The following is a 19,685-nucleotide window of genomic DNA, read 5'->3' as shown; positions in this document are numbered from 1 at the left end:
TTTAAAAGTCGCACCTCAGAACACTTTCCTGAGGTTTTTTTTTCACAGGGCATCGCTAAGATTTGTACAAATCATTCACTTTGCTGCTACTGTAAATGCTGCGGATTTTCCACACAGAATTGAGAATGTGTTGTTAGATTTCCGAGCTCTATAATACACTCTACAATCATTCCTCGGAAACAAACACAATTACAGAAACACCCACTTTAGAATGTTTAACTGGCCCTCGTGTTTATTCATCTGCTTGCCCTACCCTGAACAGACTTTGCCATCTGGTATCTGCATTTAGGATGAGATATAATGAATCATCTGTTAGGGCAATCACTGTTAACTCTTTGCCCAGCTACAATGGCATGATTCTGGAACACTGCCCCCTTCTTCCTTTTAAACCTGTCTGATATGCATAGAATATATTATTTCCCAAATGTATTTTTAGATTGCACAATATTTCCCAAATGTATTTTTAGATTGCACAATACACATGTAAATTGACCATTCAGAAAGCACAAAATGCCGTAATAGTTACAAACAGCATAAAATGTATCAACAGCAGAATATACAAATAAGTAATACACATAGTATGGATTATAATAGCAAGAAAGGAACGCAACCTCCTAAAAAAAATTAACATTTTAATTTACGGTATAATTGATAACATGTGTTATTGTGATTGAATGTTTTTTTTTATGCTGTGAAAATGCAAGAAGAGAACCCTAGAGACGCTTTAAGAGTAAAACAGAGGAAGGTTTATAGGGTGACTGAGGAGTTAATGTCCAGAGCAGTCAACAAACGGATGAGAAAGGAGACTGTGTCTGGAAAGGGTGGAGATTTCCTTGTGTGACAAGCACACACATTCACACTTACATTGCACTATGACACAGTAGGTAACGTATAGCACTCTCTCACGCACTTGTACTGTACTTGCCACCACCTTCTTCACCTCCAGTAGAAACCAGGCTTTGGGTCTATCTCACAACCTCTATCACATACCTGTCCTTTTATGCACTGCTGCAAGATGTGATTCATGGCCGGTGTGGGGACACCTTCTACAACAGCTGCTTGTGGTGAGAACTATATCTGACCGTGTGATTTGTCCGACGTCTATGTTCTAATATACAGGAATGTTGAGAGCCTTATAATGCCCGCTCTCAGATGGAACACCAGCTAATAGTCTAGTATTTTCATTTTTTTATGACGTGTTTCCCTTGTGATAACAATAGAAAGTACAGCTTTATTTTAATTTGATCAACAACTTTTTTTTATATTTGATTTCGCCCAGTGATCTTTGGGTATAAGATTTCAGGTGCTAATTGTTGAGATTGTTTGGCTCCTTATTACCAATACTATAGGTCCTTCTGTTGTCTGCTGTATGATGTAGTTATTCATATTTTTTCTTCCAAATCTCAGACTGTAGCTAAATTCATCTGATGCTCAACTACCATTTAGCTGGTTGTGGCCTGGCGTCTTCTTCAGATTTGTATCTATTTCTGGCTGTCTCAGATGTCTGTATTTTTAGATCCCTGAATTGTTGGTTGGATAAGGATGCAGAGAACGTGTTTTTGAATATATATATATATATATATATATATATATATATATATCTGTCGGTTTATATATTTATATATCTGTCGGTTTATATATATTTTTTTGATTGCGATCTGTATATTGTTTTTTAAGAAGGTTTTATTTCTGTCAACTCTTTCATTTTATTCTCTTTCAATGTCCTGCCAGTAAGATAGTAATATCTGCGTTATTATCAGTTATATTTCCAATGTTACTTTGTTCTTTTTTCCAATATTCCCTGTGCAATTTTCTCTCCTTTAATCCCTTTTACATTTGTCATAATTTTAAAGTCTAGACTGACAGTAATTCACCTCTGATATGAATATGTATCCTCTGTATCTTACAGCTGCTGTGTTCATTATTTTATTCCCTAAAGTGCTGGTGAGTAGCTGCGCTGCAGTCCACATGGCATTATTCTTTGTCAATTTATGACTCTTTAGATGATACCATGACACCTGTGGCACCTTATAGTGGATCTAATGGAAGGGTGACTGCATCTGATCGTCTTGAGGCAGATAAAGCCAAGTATGTGAAGTCTCCACAAGTAATACATCGCAGGCAAAACCCAGTCATCAACACCAACTTCACCCCTGTGCTGTCAAGAAAGTCAAGTCTATTACCTTGTAGTTCACAATTACAAACGGAGAACTCTTTCAACAATCTCTTTAGCTCAACCACACAGCAGGAATCTCGAAAGCAAAGTGACTCTGATTTTGACAACTGTAAGGATGTGTTTCAAAGTTCTGCCATATCAAGGACTTTCTCACCAGATCAAAGGGTCAAACCACAAAGTATCCTATCTCATTGCAGCAGTCTCTCTCCTACTGTGCTGCGAAAGCAATCCAATGTTAATGTTGAGCCTCATAAAGAACAGACACGTAGTCCAAGTAGCAAATATCCGTTATCTCAGAGTTTTCTCACAACCAACCATGGAAGTGGCTCACAGGCAACCCCTGGGTCCCCAACAGCCAATCCTCACTGTTTAAGGAGATTGAGTGGGAAGAGAGTGAACCGACCAGACTCCCTTATTATTTACAGACAAAAGCGTGATGTGGCGTTATCTAGCAAAGAAAACAATAATGAAGAGGCAGGGTTGGTCATTCGACTTCTCCAAGGGACACCACTATTAAAAAAAAGCTCCCGGTTTTCACAAAATCCCGCTCAGACCTGCAATCGGGAGGTACCACTATCACCTCGGTTACAAAGAGGGAAAGAGAAAACCTTTGTTTGTCAGACTCCTTGCCCCACATCCTCTGATGTGGAAGAAATCCCATTAGAAGAGCAACTGATGTTTACTGATTTTGAAGCCCAACTTTTTTTTGAGAGCTGTGGCTTGGAAGGTAGCTTGTTGAATCTGCTTAATAGCTACCAAAAGGGAGTAAACACACCAATGGGTAGCCTAGAATCCATGGACAGAGTAAGTTGTGCTCTTGGTGTTGCAGAAGAAGAGAAAGAAGACAAAGCTCCTGTATCTGTAATTGAGCGCAATGCTCGTGTAATAAAGTGGATATACAACTGTCATCAAGCACATAGCATTGGAGTGCAGGGAAATAAGCAGCTGACAAGGGAATCTACAGTCTGACATGGTTCACAACATAACTCAATGCTAGTACTAGCCATAGAAGACTCATGAAGATTCACAGTGCGAGGAAAATGAAACCACAGTAATTTTCTACATTCTACCAATTCTCTTTGCAAAAAATAAACTTGTAAATAGTTGTAAGATTTGGAATTAAATTCATACCTTTAGACAAAACTATTTCCTGGCTTATTACTTATTATTCATAGACAACCAATTTGTTTCATACCACCTACTTTTTATTGCATATCAATATTAATGTATTAAAAGTTGAACAAAACTGGGAAATATGCTAATAAATCTAAGAGTTCTACTATAAAATTTCCCATGATTTTGGCATGCGTAAAGAAAGCTATTTTAAATAATATAGGTGTTTCTTTTCAGCACATTTTCCAATTTACATGAAAAAAAGATCCGGTAAGATTCAACTATTCTAATGTTCATTCTATATTTAAACATACACTTACAATGGATTACAGAAACCTTGCCAATAGAGTATGACAAGAGAATGATTAGTTGTACTTGGAAGCATCTCTACATATTGTTCCTTTAGGTTGTAGTTCTTACTCATTCTTGCTTCTTAACTCTGCTAGTTTGCTAGTAAGGAAACTCCACCTAAAAGGTGTCTCCTCTACATGCTGAGCTTCATTGTGCTCTTCTGGAGGCTCTGCCAGAACTCCTATTGCTTCGGAGCGTTGTACAGCGCTCTGATGCCACCTGCTAGTGAATACATTCCAGAGTGGTGAGGAGCTTTTCTGTGGAGGGTTGTCTGAAGTGTGTGAAGACGGAGTCCTGCAGACAAGCAGTAAACCTGGTTAGTTCTCTATACCATATCAAAAATGATTTACCTTGATCATCTCCACTTATATAGACATTTACTGTTCTGCTGCAATCTCCGGTCTTTGCTCAAATCTCTGATCTGTTTCTTGTTCTTCCTCTTTAGTAAACAACGAAGTTACAGTTCTCCAACCAAATGATCCTTGAACCTGGGGACAATATATAGTATTTAGTATATAAATATACAATAATATATTATAACACCCTTACTGCTTGTCATATATTAGACAATCACATCAACATTGCCACTTACATGTTGCAAAATAACTCCATCTCTCTATTCTTACCAAGCCACTTTTCTTTTAAAAATCCACATGGCACTAAAATTTAAATGGCCACTAAACCTAAAATACAATGTAAGAATTATCATGCTGAGATAGAAATGTGTAATACTTAAATGGGTATTTTAGGGAGAAAGATCACTTTTTAGTTCATCTAAAATGCATTTATTAGAGAATACACAAAAGTCATTCTACTGTACCATTTAGAGCTTTACAACGGTATCTGTAAATTTAGGTATCCACTAATTCCCTAAACAATGGAGAAGTAAAATCTATTATAAACTGTGTTTGGAGATTCCTATTACAGGAAATCAATGACTCCACATTCTAAACAAAAGGCCTTTAATATCAATGGTGCTTTGCTTAGAACTTTGTATGAGACATTTCCTGTAAATCAAATCTGTTCGGCCCCTAATGGTTTCAATAACTCTATAGATCACCATAGCCAATTTATTCTTAAACTCAATCATCGGCACAAGCTCCACCAATGGGTGATCCTCTTATGTCTACCTATAACAGTTTTTGGCTGCATGTCCCCTTTATGATGAAATTAACTATTCTGTAAAAGACCGATACATTCCTGTTATATTATATATAATATGCTAAAGATGAATGCTGATATCCTCATTAGGCTCTGTTCAGATATGCATTTAGAGCCTCTGTCGGGGGGACGATTACATTTGACAACAAGACATCACTTCTGAAGGAAACCCTGAGGTACCACGTATGAGGGGTCCAATAAATGTGTCTCTGGTTCTGTTATATGTAGAAGCCATGATGTTAGTATCAATATAGCCTAATGCCTTATTCAGACATCCATAATGCGTCCACATTTTAGCATCCGTATTACGATCACAAGTTCTGGCCTGATCGCAGTTCTCGTGACCAGAACTAACTGCATCATAGGGATCATCATAGGGAACTATAATGCTTTAGATCGGGTCATTATACACGCGTTTGGGCCAGTACTTACTGCCATAATACGGACAGTGTTCCACACATACGGCTCTGCTATATTCATCCAACCTGATCCCTGAACTGTTTGACTCTGCTACAAGACTATCTTGGCATGTGTTCCAGCCTTATACAGATGTTATCCATACCAACTGTACCTCCAAACTCCCAAAGATTTGTATGATTCCCACTTTGCTGAAGTTTTTCAGATAATCAACCGCAAGGCTAGCTAAAGGTAACAAAGTCCCGAGGCCTTAGATCTTACGTCGTGGGGAAAGGAGGGTGTTATAGGTGAATTGTGCCACCTGGTTGGTTCTTTCTCTGGGTATGGTAGGAACCAGACCATAACAGACAGCCATGCCATGTAGTGTGGCAGAGTGGACCTTAAATACTTTGATAGGCAAACCACCAAGAAGTAATTTTGAGGAGTATTGACTTCCCCTTGAACTTTCTACTTGTACCTCCCTTAAAACTTAATAAACATAGACTAAGCTTTTCCTGACACGCCAACAACAGGATAATGTATTGTAAATGCCCTGGTCCATCAAGCGAAGCCTATAAATAAAAAGTCCCTCAATAAAGCAGGAAATCTTAATGTTGTAGTGGAGAAAGAGGGCTGCTTCCCACTTTTGAACAGTTGATGCATCCACGGAACGTCATGGCAAATCAATGTAGGATAAAGAAGTGTTTAAGAATGAATTTTATTGCTAATTCTTTGTCGATACTGTGACACGTGGAAATAAAATTTAATCTTAAACAAAAGGCCTCAAAAATTGAGAACTGGTGTCTCATTAGTTGCTTCTCCAGTTTTTTCTTGCACTAATTTAAATCAATCTCCTCATAAGTCTATCAACAGTCTGTTTAGGGCCCATCATCTTTTTAGGATTACTATGCCTGGTATGTAAACAGAGATGAGTTCTATGTACAGTGCCTTGTGAAAGTACACGCTGGAATTAAAATGGGTTTTCAATTTGATTTTATGTAGTGGATTTGACAAAATAATCCAAATTGTTACAGTTGAATGAAAATAAGAATACCTTGTTCAAAAAATAAATAAACACTGAAAAGTTGTAAGTGCAAATGTATTCACCCCTTTGCTATGAAACCTGTAAATAAGGTCTGGTCAAACCAAATAACATCAGAAGCCACATCGCTAGTTGAATAAGGTCCTCCTGTGTGCACTCACAATGTCACATGATCTGTCACATGTCAGTATAAATAAACCTGTTCTGAAAGACCCCTGAGTCTACAACACCCCTAAGCAACATGAAGGCCAAGGAGCTCTCCAAACAGGTCCGAGATAAAGTTGTGGAGAAGTAAAGATCAGGATGGGGGTTATAAAAATAAATATCACAAACTTTGAACATCCCACTGAGCACTATTAAATCCTTTATAACAAAATGGAAAGACTATCACACAACTACAAACCCGACAAGAGAAGGCCGGCCACCAAAACTCACAGACCGGGCAAGGAAGGCATTAAGGAGAACTCCAACAAAGATAACACTGAATGAGCTCCAAAGAACTACAACAGAGAAGGAAGTATCTGTCCATAGGACCACTATTAGCCATGCACGCCACAGAGTGGGGTTTTATGGAAGAGAAAACATGTAAATACACTGCAGTTCTTGAGTAAAACTGGTTTCAGTCTGTCAGAGATTTGAGACTGGGACGGAGGTTTGCCTTACAGCAGGACAATGACCCTAAAAATACTGCTAAAGCTACACTGGAGTGGTTTAAAGGGGTTTTCTCATCAGGTACATTTATGACATATCCACAGGATATGTCATTAATGTCAGATAGATGTGGGTCCCATCTCTGGAACCCTCACCTATCTCTAGAACGGGGTTCCTTAAACCCCGCTCTAGCTTTCTCTGTTCCCGCTGACGCTTGTGATTTCCGACCATATAAGAAGAAAACAGCGTAGCTCGCTGATCTACGCTGTTCCCGTAAGTCCCATAGAAATGAATGGCAGTTACAGAAACAGTGTAACTCACATGCTACGCTGTTTCCATAACTGTCATATGCCTTATGCTGATATATATACAGTAATTATGTGTATAGTGAGATAACCCTCCTTGGTAAGGGCTTACCGAGGAGTTACCCTAAGCCTGAAGCAATGTTCTATGAGGATATTTCAAATATGGCTCCTGGTTGTCAGATTCTTATAAATATATTTCATATTAGTCAGGTGGTGAGATGGTTAAATTATATTTCTTGGTGTCTAGTCAGAGGGGTAGGTAATATTTTCTTAATGGAATTGGGGGTTTTGGCAGTATTCTGTGGTGTCCACAGTGGGTAGTCTAGTGGATAGGGGTATGGGCAGGCTGTAGTGTACATAGTTAAATATGTCCACTGGTTATAGCTTATGTAGGTCATATAGTTTCTGGAAGGAAGGAAGTAGCAAGATTATATATGTCAAAAATTATAAATTAGTAGCTGTTACTTGTTGTCCAATGGGGAGAAGGTGGTTAAGTAGTAAGTGTGGAGAGGGCAGGTAGGTTACCAGTTGTCCTGTGGAAGCAGGGAGGTTGGTTGATTCACTGTTGCCCAATGGAAAGGGATAGGGTAGGTAAGATACCTGGTGTGCAGTGGAGAGGGATGGTTAGTTACTTGGTGTCTGCTGGTGAAGGTGGGATCGTAGGTAGGAACTTTGTATACAGTAGAGTGGGGAAATAGGTAAGTTATCTGTTGTCTAGGAGAGTGCTGCTTGATGCGTTACCTAGTATCTAGGGTGAAGGAGACTGAGATAGGTTGACTGACATGCAGCTATACGATGAGGAAGGGTTCACATGATAAACTCCCAGGGCCTTGCCCCACAGCTCACCTTAGGGGACTAGGATTGATGATGTCATCGCACTAGTGCATCAAGCAGCTGGTCAGACAAAAAAGTTTATTGCTTTGTGCTGACTGACGCCATAGTGAAAAGCTCAACATTTAACTTTCAGTCAGCCCCTGACAATGTCCCATTATTCTCTGTAAAATAAATCTCTGCTGCTGTTTATCTGCTACTCTTTTACTCTCAAATAAATCTGGAATTGATATTAAAACACAAACACCGCAGTATATAACATAAAACACACTTGCTACACAAAATCTCTATTTATATCTTTCCAAAACAACAAGATTCTCGATGTGACACTAGAACTCATAGCACACAGAGACACTGTAGATCCGGTAACCTCTATACAATATAGACACTGTTAGGCCCAGTGCTCATTGGTATTAGGACGATCCATTCTCCTTAATACCAGAATACATCCTTAAAGAAAGCTCAAGGGAAAGCATAACTAAAGGAAAGGTTTGACATTTGTTTTCCTTTCTGTGGAAGAGGAACAGAGAACGGATTCCTCTGACACTGGGGAGAACTAAACCTGATCTATTATCCCTTGAAGAACACGATGGGAAGTGTCAAACTTCTAGGTCCTTATTGATATATAGTGTCAATTCACTGATTCCTAAATGAGTAGTCAGGAAATATAGCGGCTATTATGGTGAATATGGAGCATAGCATTTATTTATTGCAAGTGGTTAAACTACGTAGTATGTATAAAGAATAGAAAGCAAAGATGAGAAGCATCTTCCATGTACAGGAGACTTCATGTACAATATCTGTAAGTAAAGAGTAACTCCATTGCTGTATCTGCATACACATAATATAATTCGTTTTACATATCTCTGAAAAACATATGCTTATTCTACTTCTTCAGGGGTGGTCTATAGATACTGGGGCACGGCTAGGGCAGGGCCAAATTTTTAGAACCTTTATAACGGTATTCACTGTTACATACAATAAATATTTATTTGGGGTCTCTATTATTATATGGTATATTTGGAGTATTTTAGTTCTATTTTTTGTATGTATTGGAGAATAAATCATCTACATTGGCAAACTTTGCATGGTGCAGGCATGTCTTTGCTCCACCTGAGGATATTCTGCCGTTTTTATCTGGTCTAACAACCACTTGACTCCTAGTCTAGAGTACATGTGGTTACAGGAAGCTCTATTTGCTATACAGTCATAGGCATGTGACCAGGCACACATGTCAAATTTTTCCTTTGCAGCGCCATCTGGCTGCACCGTTTCTTTAATAGATTGTAGCTATTGCATCGATTCACTGAGCAACTGCTACAAACAGCTACATATTGATGTAACACTTCTTAAGTTATGTTCATACAGAGGGTTTTTTACACGTTTTTTGACGCGGAAACCGCGCCGCAAAACTCGTCAAAAACGTCCCAAAAATGCATCCCATTGATTTCAATGGGAGGCGGAGGCATCTTTTTCCTGCGAGCGGTAAAACCGCCTCGCGGGAGAAAGAAGGGACATGCCCTATCTTCGGGCGTTTACGCCTCTGACCTCCCTTTGACTTCAATGGGAGACAGAGAAAGCGTATTTCGCTGCGTTTTATGCCCGCGGTGCTCAATGGCTGCGGGCGAAAAACACTGCGAAAATCGGCGTGCAGGGAGAGGAAAATCTGCTTCAAACTTCCAAACGGAATTTTGAGGCAGAAATTCCGCCTGCAAAAAAAACTCAGTGTGAACATAGCCTTAGGGTGCCCCTGCATGTAGCGATTTGTGCTGGGCAGTCGGGAACCGCGTGGTATAAACCGTACCAGGTTTACCACGAATTGCCACAACACATTTTTTTTGTCTGCAGAGCAAGTACATGTGAAGCACATGGTTTCTCTGTGCTTCACCTGTACTTGGTGGAGAACCTGTTAGCATATTTGACTTACAGGTACCCCCCTCGTCAGTACAGTGACTATAAAAGAAGATAGATTAAGTGCACTATAAAACGAGAAAAATGATCCAGCGCTGAGTCGTGGCCAGGGCAACTGCCCACTACCTATATACATCTTGGGACTGCGTCTCCCTTCGATTTTAATCTCAACACCCCAATAAAAGTGGGAATACTTCTTCCTTTTTAAACCTAAGCACGACTCAGCGCTGGATCATTTTTCTCTCTTTCCTATTATGCACCGCCAGCCGTAGCGGGGATCCGAGCGGAGAGTCCTGGAGACGCATCATACTGGTGAGCTGGAGGTTTCCTCCCTTTTCTACTATTGCACTATAAAACCTTACAGATTAAGGGTACATTTACGTTACAATTTTTTTTTGTAGTTTTGTTCTAGATTTTTTTTAAAACTGCTGCATTTCTTAAAATTTTGCAACAATTGCTGCAACAACAAAAAAAACAGAGGTGGAGATTTATTAATACTGTCTTAACGTTAGACAGATTAAATTACTCCAACAGCCAAAAACTACACCAAATTTATCACAGTGGCGCATGTTATATGATAAATTTAGCGCATCTCGACACTTTTCTCTTCCTTCTTTGCTGGCGTACTTTGCATCAATATTTTGCTTAAAATATATAGCACGTACCATTAATAAATCTGCCACATTTTACTTCTCTTAGCCACACCCCTTTTTCTAGAGTCACTTTTACACCAGTTTTTTGTGCATTTTGTGCCAAAATTTGCAAGCTATTTTGCTAAGTTAATCTCTTTCAGTACGTCTGTGATGTAAATTCGGTGTAAACACTAGGAAATGTATACACCAATGTAACCATAAAATGTAACAACCGAAAAACGTATACCGACATATACATGTCAAAACAACAATCTTTTGCCATATGTGTGTCATGTATAAAAAAAATTCCCACTGTATTGAAAAGTGTAGTTGACTGCGCTTTCACTATAGGGGATCCCACAAAAAAACTTAACGTAAAATTTAAATAACAGTTTGCATTTTAGTATGCACGATCTGTTACTGCACCTCTGCACTTTCTTAGTTCTGTTACCTTATCTGTAAGCTTTATCTTTGTGTTAATAGGGTGCGATCAAGGGCAAAAATAACGGTGTGCACGTGCCAAACCGTATTAACCCTCTTACCCCGAGGCACATTTTAGTTAAAGAGCCTGCACACACCTATGTATACCATAGACTGCCTTTCCACGTACACATATTTGCTTTGGCCCCTTCTACTCAGGCTATATGAAGAATGAGAAGATACTAAACAATCAAGGTCAAGAAGAGAGTGCATGTACTAGAAAAATTGGAAGTTATATGCTATGTGCATACTTATTATTGTTTATTTTAGGCGAGTGTAACTCTTATTAATTGCTGACATATTTTCATATTTAAAGAGGCTCTGTCACCAGATTTTGCAACCCCTATCTGCTATTGCAGCAGATAGGCGCTGCAATGTAGATTACAGTAACGGTTTTATTTTTAAAAAACGAGCATTTTTGGCCAAGTTATGGCCATTTTTGTATTTATGCAAATGAGGCTTGCAAAAGTACAACTGGGCGTGTTGAAAAGTAAAAGTCCAAGTGGGCGTGTATTATGTGCGTACATCGGGGCGTGTTTACTACTTTTACTAGCTGGGCTTTCTGACGAGAAGTATCATCCACTTCTCTTCAGAACGCCCAGCTTCTGGCAGTGCAGACAGCGTGTTCTCGAGAGATCACGCTGTGTCGTCACTCACAGGTCCTGCATCGTGTCGGCCACATCGGCACCAGAGGCTACAGTTGATTCTGCAGCAGCATCAGCGTTTGCAGGTAAGTAGCTACATCGATTTACCTGCAAACGCCGATGCTGCTGCAGAATCATCTGTAGCCTCTGGTGCCGATGTGTCCTCGCTCGTCCGACACGATGCAGGACCTGTGAGTGACGTCACAGCGTGATCTGCCAGAAGCTGGGCGTTCTGAAGAGAAGTGGATGATACTTCTCATCAGAACGCCCAGCTAGTAAAAGAAGTAAAAACGCCCGATGTAACACACATAATACACGCCCAGTTGTACTTTTACTTTTCAACACGCCCAGTTGTACTTTTGCAAGCCTCATTTGCATAAATACAAAAATGGTCATAACTTGGCCAAAAATGCTCGTTTTTTTAAAAATAAAAACGTTACTGTAATCTACATTGCAGCGCCTATTTGCTGCAATAGCAGATAGGGGTTGCAAAATCTGGTGACAGAGCCTCTTTAAGTATTTTACACTTGTGTTTCCTATCTTGAAAATGGCAATGTGATTTCATTATTGTCCTTGCAATCTTGGTTGAAACACCATGTAAAATCTCATTATTTTTTAGGCCATACATATTGTCTTCTAGATAAGATAAAACATCAAGTTTGTATCTTACTATGAACAGCAAGTAATTTGTTTACCAGAATAGACCCTTGCCCTATTCGTCCCTGTTAGATTCAAAGTTACATAGTTGGATTGCTTGGAAAAAGACACATGTCCATCAAGTTCAACCATGGGAAGGGTGAAGGTAAGGGATAGGGTACATTTTATAACTTTGTTTCTCCCTTTTGATCCAGATGAATGGGAAAATAAATCATAAGGCATGAGACAATCTGCTTTAAAAAGAAAATGTTTCCATGCTTATCCCCAGTAGGCGATAAGACTAGATGTAACTATGTAATTACAGCTGATCACTGGGGTCCAAGCTATACCCTGCGATCAATTTCATATCACAATTGTTTTTTAGTACTCTCAAAAAAAACTATAATATGTTTTTGAGTTTCCAAGATAGGCACCACTTAAGGGTCCTCTTACAAGGGCCGACATGGGCAATGTAAGGAGCAGCGATCAACGAGACAACTCGTTGATCGGCGCTCGTTTGCTCCTTTCACAAGGAGCTATGTTTGGGGACGAGCGATCGTTACATACATTTCTATCATGTCGGCAGCACATCTCCCCGTTTACACAGGGAGATGTGCTGCTGACAACGATAATATTTCTTGCAGCATAAGTGATACAATCAGCCGATGAACGATCATTTGTTGCCTTGTTTGCTCAGTGCAATGATCGGGAACGCTCGTTACCCGATAATTGGCCCGTGTAAAAGGGCCTTAAAGGGAACCTGTCACCAGTATTTCACCTATTAAACCAGCAATACCTGGTGGTAGTGGGTGAAAAATAATTTCTATATAACTAATAATTATCTTCTTATTCGGCTCTGTAGCTTTAGTATTCAGTTTTTTAGTGTTCCCACACCGTATGCTACTGAGCATAGAAGTCATATCTTAGTTTGAAAAGAGTCAAATCTTCGTTTGAAAAGAGTCAAATCTTCATTCCTCAAGTCTCTCCGAGTTAATCCCGCCCCCTTACTTTTGATTGACAGCTCCATGCCTTCCCCCCGCACACAAAATCCCGAACTTGTGAATTGATGTCCTCTTCTGGTGTGTGTGTGTGTGTGTGTGTGTGTTTGTACAACAGGACACCTGATTATTACGATAAAAGGCGCAAAATGTTTGCAGACCGTTATTTACAGTCTGAGGAGGAGTTTAGGAGAGGGGATAAGTGCAATGAACTTTTGATAGCAGCGGCCAGTGAGGGATAAGTAAAGTTCAATAGGTGAAATGCTGGTGACAGGTTCCCTTTAAGACATGCATGATGATTTTTTCAGTGAACAATTGAACCCTCTCCCAGAAACCATAAAATAGATAAGGTAGGAGGTTAAAGCTCTGCATTATAATAAGCCTACTTCTCCATTTCTATGCACTTTCCAATAAAAGTAAGGGCATAAAATTGTTGTTCAAGAGATACTACAATAAAAGACGCCATGACGAGTTCTCCTGGGCTCGACTCTTCTCTGCAGTTTACTGCCCATATGTATTTGGCTCCTCACTTCTGCTGCACATCATTGGGCTTTCTAGCTGCCCGATTTAACAGTGACACTGGCTTATATATAGAGGTAACCTGCTGACCCCTTCCTTGAGAATTTACCAGGCCATGTAAAAGTTACAGTGAGGACACACTTGCCGGCTAAATCACGATAAAAATTATAACTTCTATGAAAGTGAAACTCCCAGTATGGCCTGACAAATTATTAGAATATACTGGGACAATAGTACCACACACACACTATCAGCCACATAGGTAGTAAATGCAGAATGGGGACAAGGGAGACATCAAACCCTAGAGTCCATGATAAATTCAGAACAGAACCCAAAATTAATTCTAACACCCTTAAATTAATTTAGATCCCGGAATAGACCCCCTAAATGAATTCAGACCTTAGGCCAGACTCGACTCCAAAATTAATTCCAACCCATGGCCAGACCCAAATTATTCAGACCCCAGATCAGACTCCAAAACGAGTTCACTTTGGAATTCACACTGGAAGGCCCTATGCTGCTAGTAGACCAACAGGCATATAGCCGATGGGCATGAGACTGTAGCAATCCTAAGTGATTAATTATCTGGGGTTTCTTAGCTAGGGATTAGTTTTTGCTCAGGCTTGAAATTCAGCCTATCACATCTCAGCACTGTGCTATCTGCCATTGGTCAATTAACTCCCAGGGGTGGGTCAGTAGTGTCCCTCCCCCACCTCCTTTACATAAAATAGTTGTTTTCCCCGCTTTTCCTCCTCTTTTGGCCATAATCTGTCCACAGTCACGTAACGGCAAGAGATGGAGGAATTGATTTGTCTGCGTCTGCTTCAGGAGGGTCCCGGCTGGCTGCAGTCTCTGCTTGAGGAGACCTGCTGCACGGCTCCCGCTGCACCTGCTACGCATCCAGTCCTGAGGTCGGTACGGCAATCCAGACCGCATGCCCACCTCTCTCCTTCCATTCATGTGAGTGAGCACTCCGCATCCTTGGGACACGGAGCGCCGTTAGCCTCCCCATACCTAGCTGCATCTGCTCCTCCCCCACAGGCTCAGTCAGGGACTGCCTGCCTGCAGATAGAGGCCGTTTTCCTGGAATTTGTTCCCCCTTCTCCCGGACTTGCTGCTCCCTCATCGCTGGGTCGGGCTAGGCCCTACCCGGTGGCCACACAAGCTTACCATGTCACCACGGGTCTGGCTCCTAACACAGCCAGTCTCGCTGAATTACCAGGGGTGCCACCCTTACCCCGGCTTTCAGGCCCACGCCATTAGTCACATCCACAGCTGCAACCACCCTAATAGCGCTCTGCAGGGCACTGTAGAGGGCACATGGCACGACTTATTCCCACCTCCCCTAGAGGATGAACCCCTACTCTCTATGTGTGACAGTGGAGATGATTTTTTCACTGCCGAACAGGGCCAATCCTCTATTCCTCCTGTGGCTTAATTTTAGCCCAGCAGATGTTGTGGCCACCGATCACTCCGGATCCCGTTTGTCACACTCACGGGAGGGATCTGCTAGTTATAGGTCCTGATCACGGCGCAGGCGCTCCTAACGTCATGGATCTCGTCGTTCTCGACGTCGCAACTCTAGGCGACGAAGAACGTCATCGTCTAGCAGTTCCTCAGGGGTCTCTGCAAGACAATTCTGCGGCCATTCCTGAAACCGTGGCACTTCCATACATGACCACGCATCGTCGAGGCATTCTCGCAGATCCTCCAGGACTTCCTGGTCTGTGGCACCAACTGTCTCAGTTCCGCCAGCACCGTTACCTGGGATATTTGTACTTCCACCGCTGACGTCGAGCACGTTCTGCTTCTGGTCCGGGTGAGTCTGACTGCCTTCGGGCTTGGTCTAATGTTAATTCTTCTGATGCTGATTTATTGTCTGCTTTAAGGTCCTTGTTGACGGGCGCCCCTGCGGCCCGGGCTGAAACCGTGACTGCGCCAGTGGTGGTGAAGTCTCTGGTTTAGGCTTCCACCTCTACATCGTCACCTGTGATGCCCGTCCTTAGAGATACATATTTTTGCGGTACGGCTCCCCTTGGTGCTCATTTGTCTGATGATACCGGGGAAAAAATATGCAAAAACGAGTACGTGGATATTAGGTCCCTCGTGTCGGTGGATTCTGGGACCATCAATAAGGAGCGTCGCTTTAAGAGGAGGGTTCAGACTAAACCGAAAGTGGTGCGAACCTTTAATAACTGGATACAGGCATTTTCCGTTCTGGGCTTTGTAGTGTCTCAGCGATTACCAGAAAAATCTTATCAACCATTTGTATACCTAGATACGATTTTCAGTGCGTACAGGACGCATGGCGGTACTGCGTGGTGGCGTTATGAGGTGTTTAGGAGTAGAATGGCGCAGTGGCCAGAGATAGGTTGGCTGCATTTGATGATGTCACAACGGCCCTTTCAGCCTGCCGCCCCCTCCTCTGCATCCTTTACCGGATCCTCTCCCGGGGGTTGGGGGCCCTGCACTGCGCCTCTCCGGATCGTGCTGGCTCTTCAATGAAGGGCACTGCAAGTTCTATGGCTCCTGCAAAATCAAACATGAATGATCTAATTGGGGGGGTGGCCATTCTGCTGTACGGAGCTCACGTCGTGCTCCTCTACCCATTCGTACCCTGCACGTTAGTAGAATTGAGGACCCCGGTTCATGTCAGCGCGATGTGGCAGTGGCTAGAGCAGTACCCCGAGATGTGGGAAGCCGCCCTACATAGAACTGGTTTTATGTTTGTTTTTTTCATACCATTCGTTTATATCCCCACGCCATTGTTTTCACGTAACTTAAAGTCAGCTAGGGAATTCCCAACTGTTATAAAAGAGAAAGTTATGAAGGAGGTCAGTATGAGTCGCATGGCTGGCCCCTTTTCTGTTTTATCTTTCCCTAACCTTCGTGTTTCCCCTCTCGGCGTAGTTCCCAAAAAGGAAGCCGGTAAATTTAGTTTGATGCATCATCTCTCATATCCCCCTGCAGATAGTGCCATACAGCACCCTCTCTGTATATAGCGCCATACAGCCCCCTCCCTATATATAGTACCATACAGCCCCCTCCCTATATATAGCGCCATACAACCTTCCTGGATATAGCACCATACAGCGCCCCTGTATATAGCGCCATACAGCCCCCTTCCTGTATATAGTGCCATGCAGCCCCCCTGTATATAGCACCATACAGCCCCCTGTAGATAGCGCCATACAGCCCCCTGTAGATAGCGCCATACAGCCCCCTCCCTGTATATAGTGCCATTCAGCCCCCCTGTATATAGCACCATACAGCCCCCTATATTTAGCACCATAAAGCCCCCCTGTATATAGCGCCATACAGCCCCCTGTATATAGCGTTATACAGCTCCCCTGTATATAGCGCCATACAGCCCCCCTGTATATAGCGCCATACAGTCCCCCTGTATATAGCACCATACAGCCCCCCTGTAGATGACGCCATACAGCCCCAACCCCCCCCCCCCCCAAAAAAAAAACGCTTGTAGCCTATGGTTTGTCCAACAAGAGACATGTATCCCCTATCCACAGCGATAAGGAGAACGGGGGACCGAAAGTCCCCCAAAGTTCTCCATGAGAAACCTCGGACTATCGGGGTGTGCGTCCAGCAGATCAATAAAAATGAAAGGAGTGCTGGTCACGCATGTGCACAAGCGCGACCGTTGCTCCATTCATTTCTACGGAGCTGCTGACACAGAGCCCAGAAGTCCAAGGTTTCTCATGGAGAACTTCGGGGGACTATCGGTCCCCGTTCTCCTTATTGCACGAAAAAAATCCCTCAAACATTGCACAGCTGGAAAAAAAAATCTCAATAGATGAGCATGAAAAAAAATTGCCAGAGACTGGTAGATAGTTAGAATTGATATCACAAAAACAAATGGCATATCTGTGCATTTTTAGTTCAATAAATTACTGCAAAGTCAATTAGTTTTTTATTTTTATTTTGTTAATTATATTAACTTTATCTTCATATACTGATTAAAAACCTTTACATGGAGTGCGCTTTTTTACATAATGCATTTTTTGCATATGGTGTTCGTGTCACATTAAAATGGTTTCTTAAAAATGTCTTTCCAAGATTGGTAGACAGGTTCGGTCTCTGCTATCTCCGAAATGTATCTCCTATGCACTACAAAGACCGACCGGGAATACAGAACCCCTTTAGGTATTTATGGAATATTCACTCGATTTGCCATAAATTATTCCGATGGGAAAACCCCTTTTACATACACAAGTTAATAAAGAGAGCGAACATGAAAAAGGCCAAGCAACCTTTAAATTAGTTACCAAAAGAGAAGTGATTATGATTTTTGTTGTGGTTTTGCCCTTGAAAGCCATATCTTCACTTGTACATACGAGAGATGATTCTGCTGAGGATAAACAGAGACTGTAATTTCCAATATATGAAAAATAATATTCCACTTTACCTTTCTTGCCAGCTGGGACATGTTTAACCCTTCATCTCCATTTTCAGGGTTGTCAGGCTCAATCATTTCTGTGGTGTCACTCTGAAATAGATTATTAACATTGTTTTTTACTCTTGTCTATTCATATTGTAAAATTCAATAATCTCAACTTATTAATATTTTCACTTATAAAAGGAGTTATTTTAAAAACAGAACTTATTTTTATAGTTACTTCCCTTACACGTTTTATTTGCTTGGTGTTGACAAAGGGAATACAGTGCAACAACATTAAACCGCAGTGAGCCCAGCATTGGACAGGGGGTGCTTGGGACCTTCAGATAAATGTATTCTCAGTGCCTTCTGTCCATCTATACAGAACATGTGCATGTCCACTTTTAAATGCATCTTAACCTCTTAGTGACCCGCCAATACGCATTTTTACAGCGCTCACTAAGGGGCCTTATTCTGATGTGGCACAATGCAATAGGCCTGGCTCGGGTGTGCATCCTGGGAAGAGCAGATGTTGTGCTGTCTGATAACAGCCGGGCCCCTGCTCTAAAGGCCGGGATCAGAGTTACCTACGATCCCGGCCTTTTAACCTCTTAGCTGTCACGGTCAATAGCAACCGCATGATTTAAAGGGGTTTTCCAGCAAGTAAAATTTCATGGCCTATCCTCATGATAGGCCATCAATAGCTGATCAGTTGGGGACCGAATCCCAGGACACCCGCCGATCAGCTGTTTTAAAGGGGGTACGAGCGCTGCTTCCCCTTCATTTCTACTTGCTCACTGTGAATAGTAAAGCCCCCTTGTGGAACTTAAAAAAAAGTGTATAAAAAAAAAGGGCGCACTAAAAATATATATATTTTTTTAATAAAATGGTTTTATTTTGTAAAATAAATAAAAGTACACACAGATCTTAACAACCTGAACAATAATATTAATATGTTAGTTAAACCAAATGGTAAATGGCGTAAACCCCCCCCCCACAAAAACAAACTACGGAATTGCTTTTGCCCCTGGCAGGGCTTAATATGAGCACAAAGAGGGCAGACCTGGGGGCCTTCATTATGACAACCATCGGCACACTGCTCCCTCTCGTTGCAGTGAAGTGTTAGCTGTAACATACAGCAGGCAGATTCAACTTATGGAACAGGCTTAGCCCGTGGGCTCGCAACATACTACCCCCGGCTGCCGCTGTATATTTTCGGCGGATGTTGGGAAGTGGTTAATGGACAAATTGGAAAAGTTTTATTTGTATTTATTTTTTTCATTTTTTTATATATTTTTATGTTTTTTATTCCCCCTTGGAGACTTAAACAAGCGACTGCTTGATCACTGGTACATTACACTGCAATACCTATGTATTGTACCATACTCCCCCTTGCCGGTTGTGAAGTACAGTTATGCCATGTGACGTCTCCAAGGAGTTAAAATG

At 41.6% G+C, this 19,685-nt stretch overlaps 2 protein-coding genes across 2 annotated transcripts; one reads left to right on the top strand and one right to left on the bottom strand.

Annotated features, from left to right (window-relative positions):
- Positions 1–1,926: 1,926 nt before the first annotated feature.
- On the top strand, positions 1,927–3,228 carry FAM110D (family with sequence similarity 110 member D). The gene has a single exon (XM_075850587.1). The coding sequence runs from the start codon at positions 2,012–2,014 to the stop codon at positions 3,143–3,145; it is 1,134 nt and encodes a 377-aa protein (XP_075706702.1). The 5' UTR covers positions 1,927–2,011; the 3' UTR covers positions 3,146–3,228.
- A 337-nt stretch (positions 3,229–3,565) lies between these two features.
- Positions 3,566–18,344, bottom strand: C2H1orf232 (chromosome 2 C1orf232 homolog). The gene is made up of 3 exons (XM_075850586.1): positions 18,270–18,344; positions 4,022–4,128; positions 3,566–3,934 (listed from the first exon to the last, which is right to left on the bottom strand). The coding sequence occupies exons 1-3, from the start codon at positions 18,333–18,335 to the stop codon at positions 3,706–3,708; spliced, it is 402 nt and encodes a 133-aa protein (XP_075706701.1). The 5' UTR covers positions 18,336–18,344; the 3' UTR covers positions 3,566–3,705.
- Positions 18,345–19,685: the final 1,341 nt, after the last annotated feature.

Source organism: Rhinoderma darwinii, chromosome 2 (assembly GCF_050947455.1).
Source record: "Rhinoderma darwinii isolate aRhiDar2 chromosome 2, aRhiDar2.hap1, whole genome shotgun sequence".
NCBI lineage: Eukaryota > Metazoa > Chordata > Amphibia > Anura > Rhinodermatidae > Rhinoderma > Rhinoderma darwinii.
The sequence above is the reverse complement of the archived record's forward strand: the minus strand, read 5'-3'. Positions and strand labels throughout refer to the sequence as shown.

Bases quoted from the DNA above. Each gene is read 5' to 3' on its own strand.
- C2H1orf232 (XM_075850586.1), bottom strand. From the start codon at position 18,335: ATGATTGAGCCTGACAACCCTGAAAATGGAGATGAAGGGTTAAACATG. The intron at 4,129-18,269 runs GTAAAGTGGAAT...TATTGTCCCCAG, and splicing joins TGTCCCAGCTGGCAAGAAAG to GTTCAAGGATCATTTGGTTG. The intron at 3,935-4,021 runs GTAAATGTCTAT...GCTTGTCTGCAG, and splicing joins CCGGAGATTGCAGCAGAACA to GACTCCGTCTTCACACACTT.
- FAM110D (XM_075850587.1), top strand. From the start codon at position 2,012: ATGACACCTGTGGCACCTTATAGTGGATCTAATGGAAGGGTGACTGCA.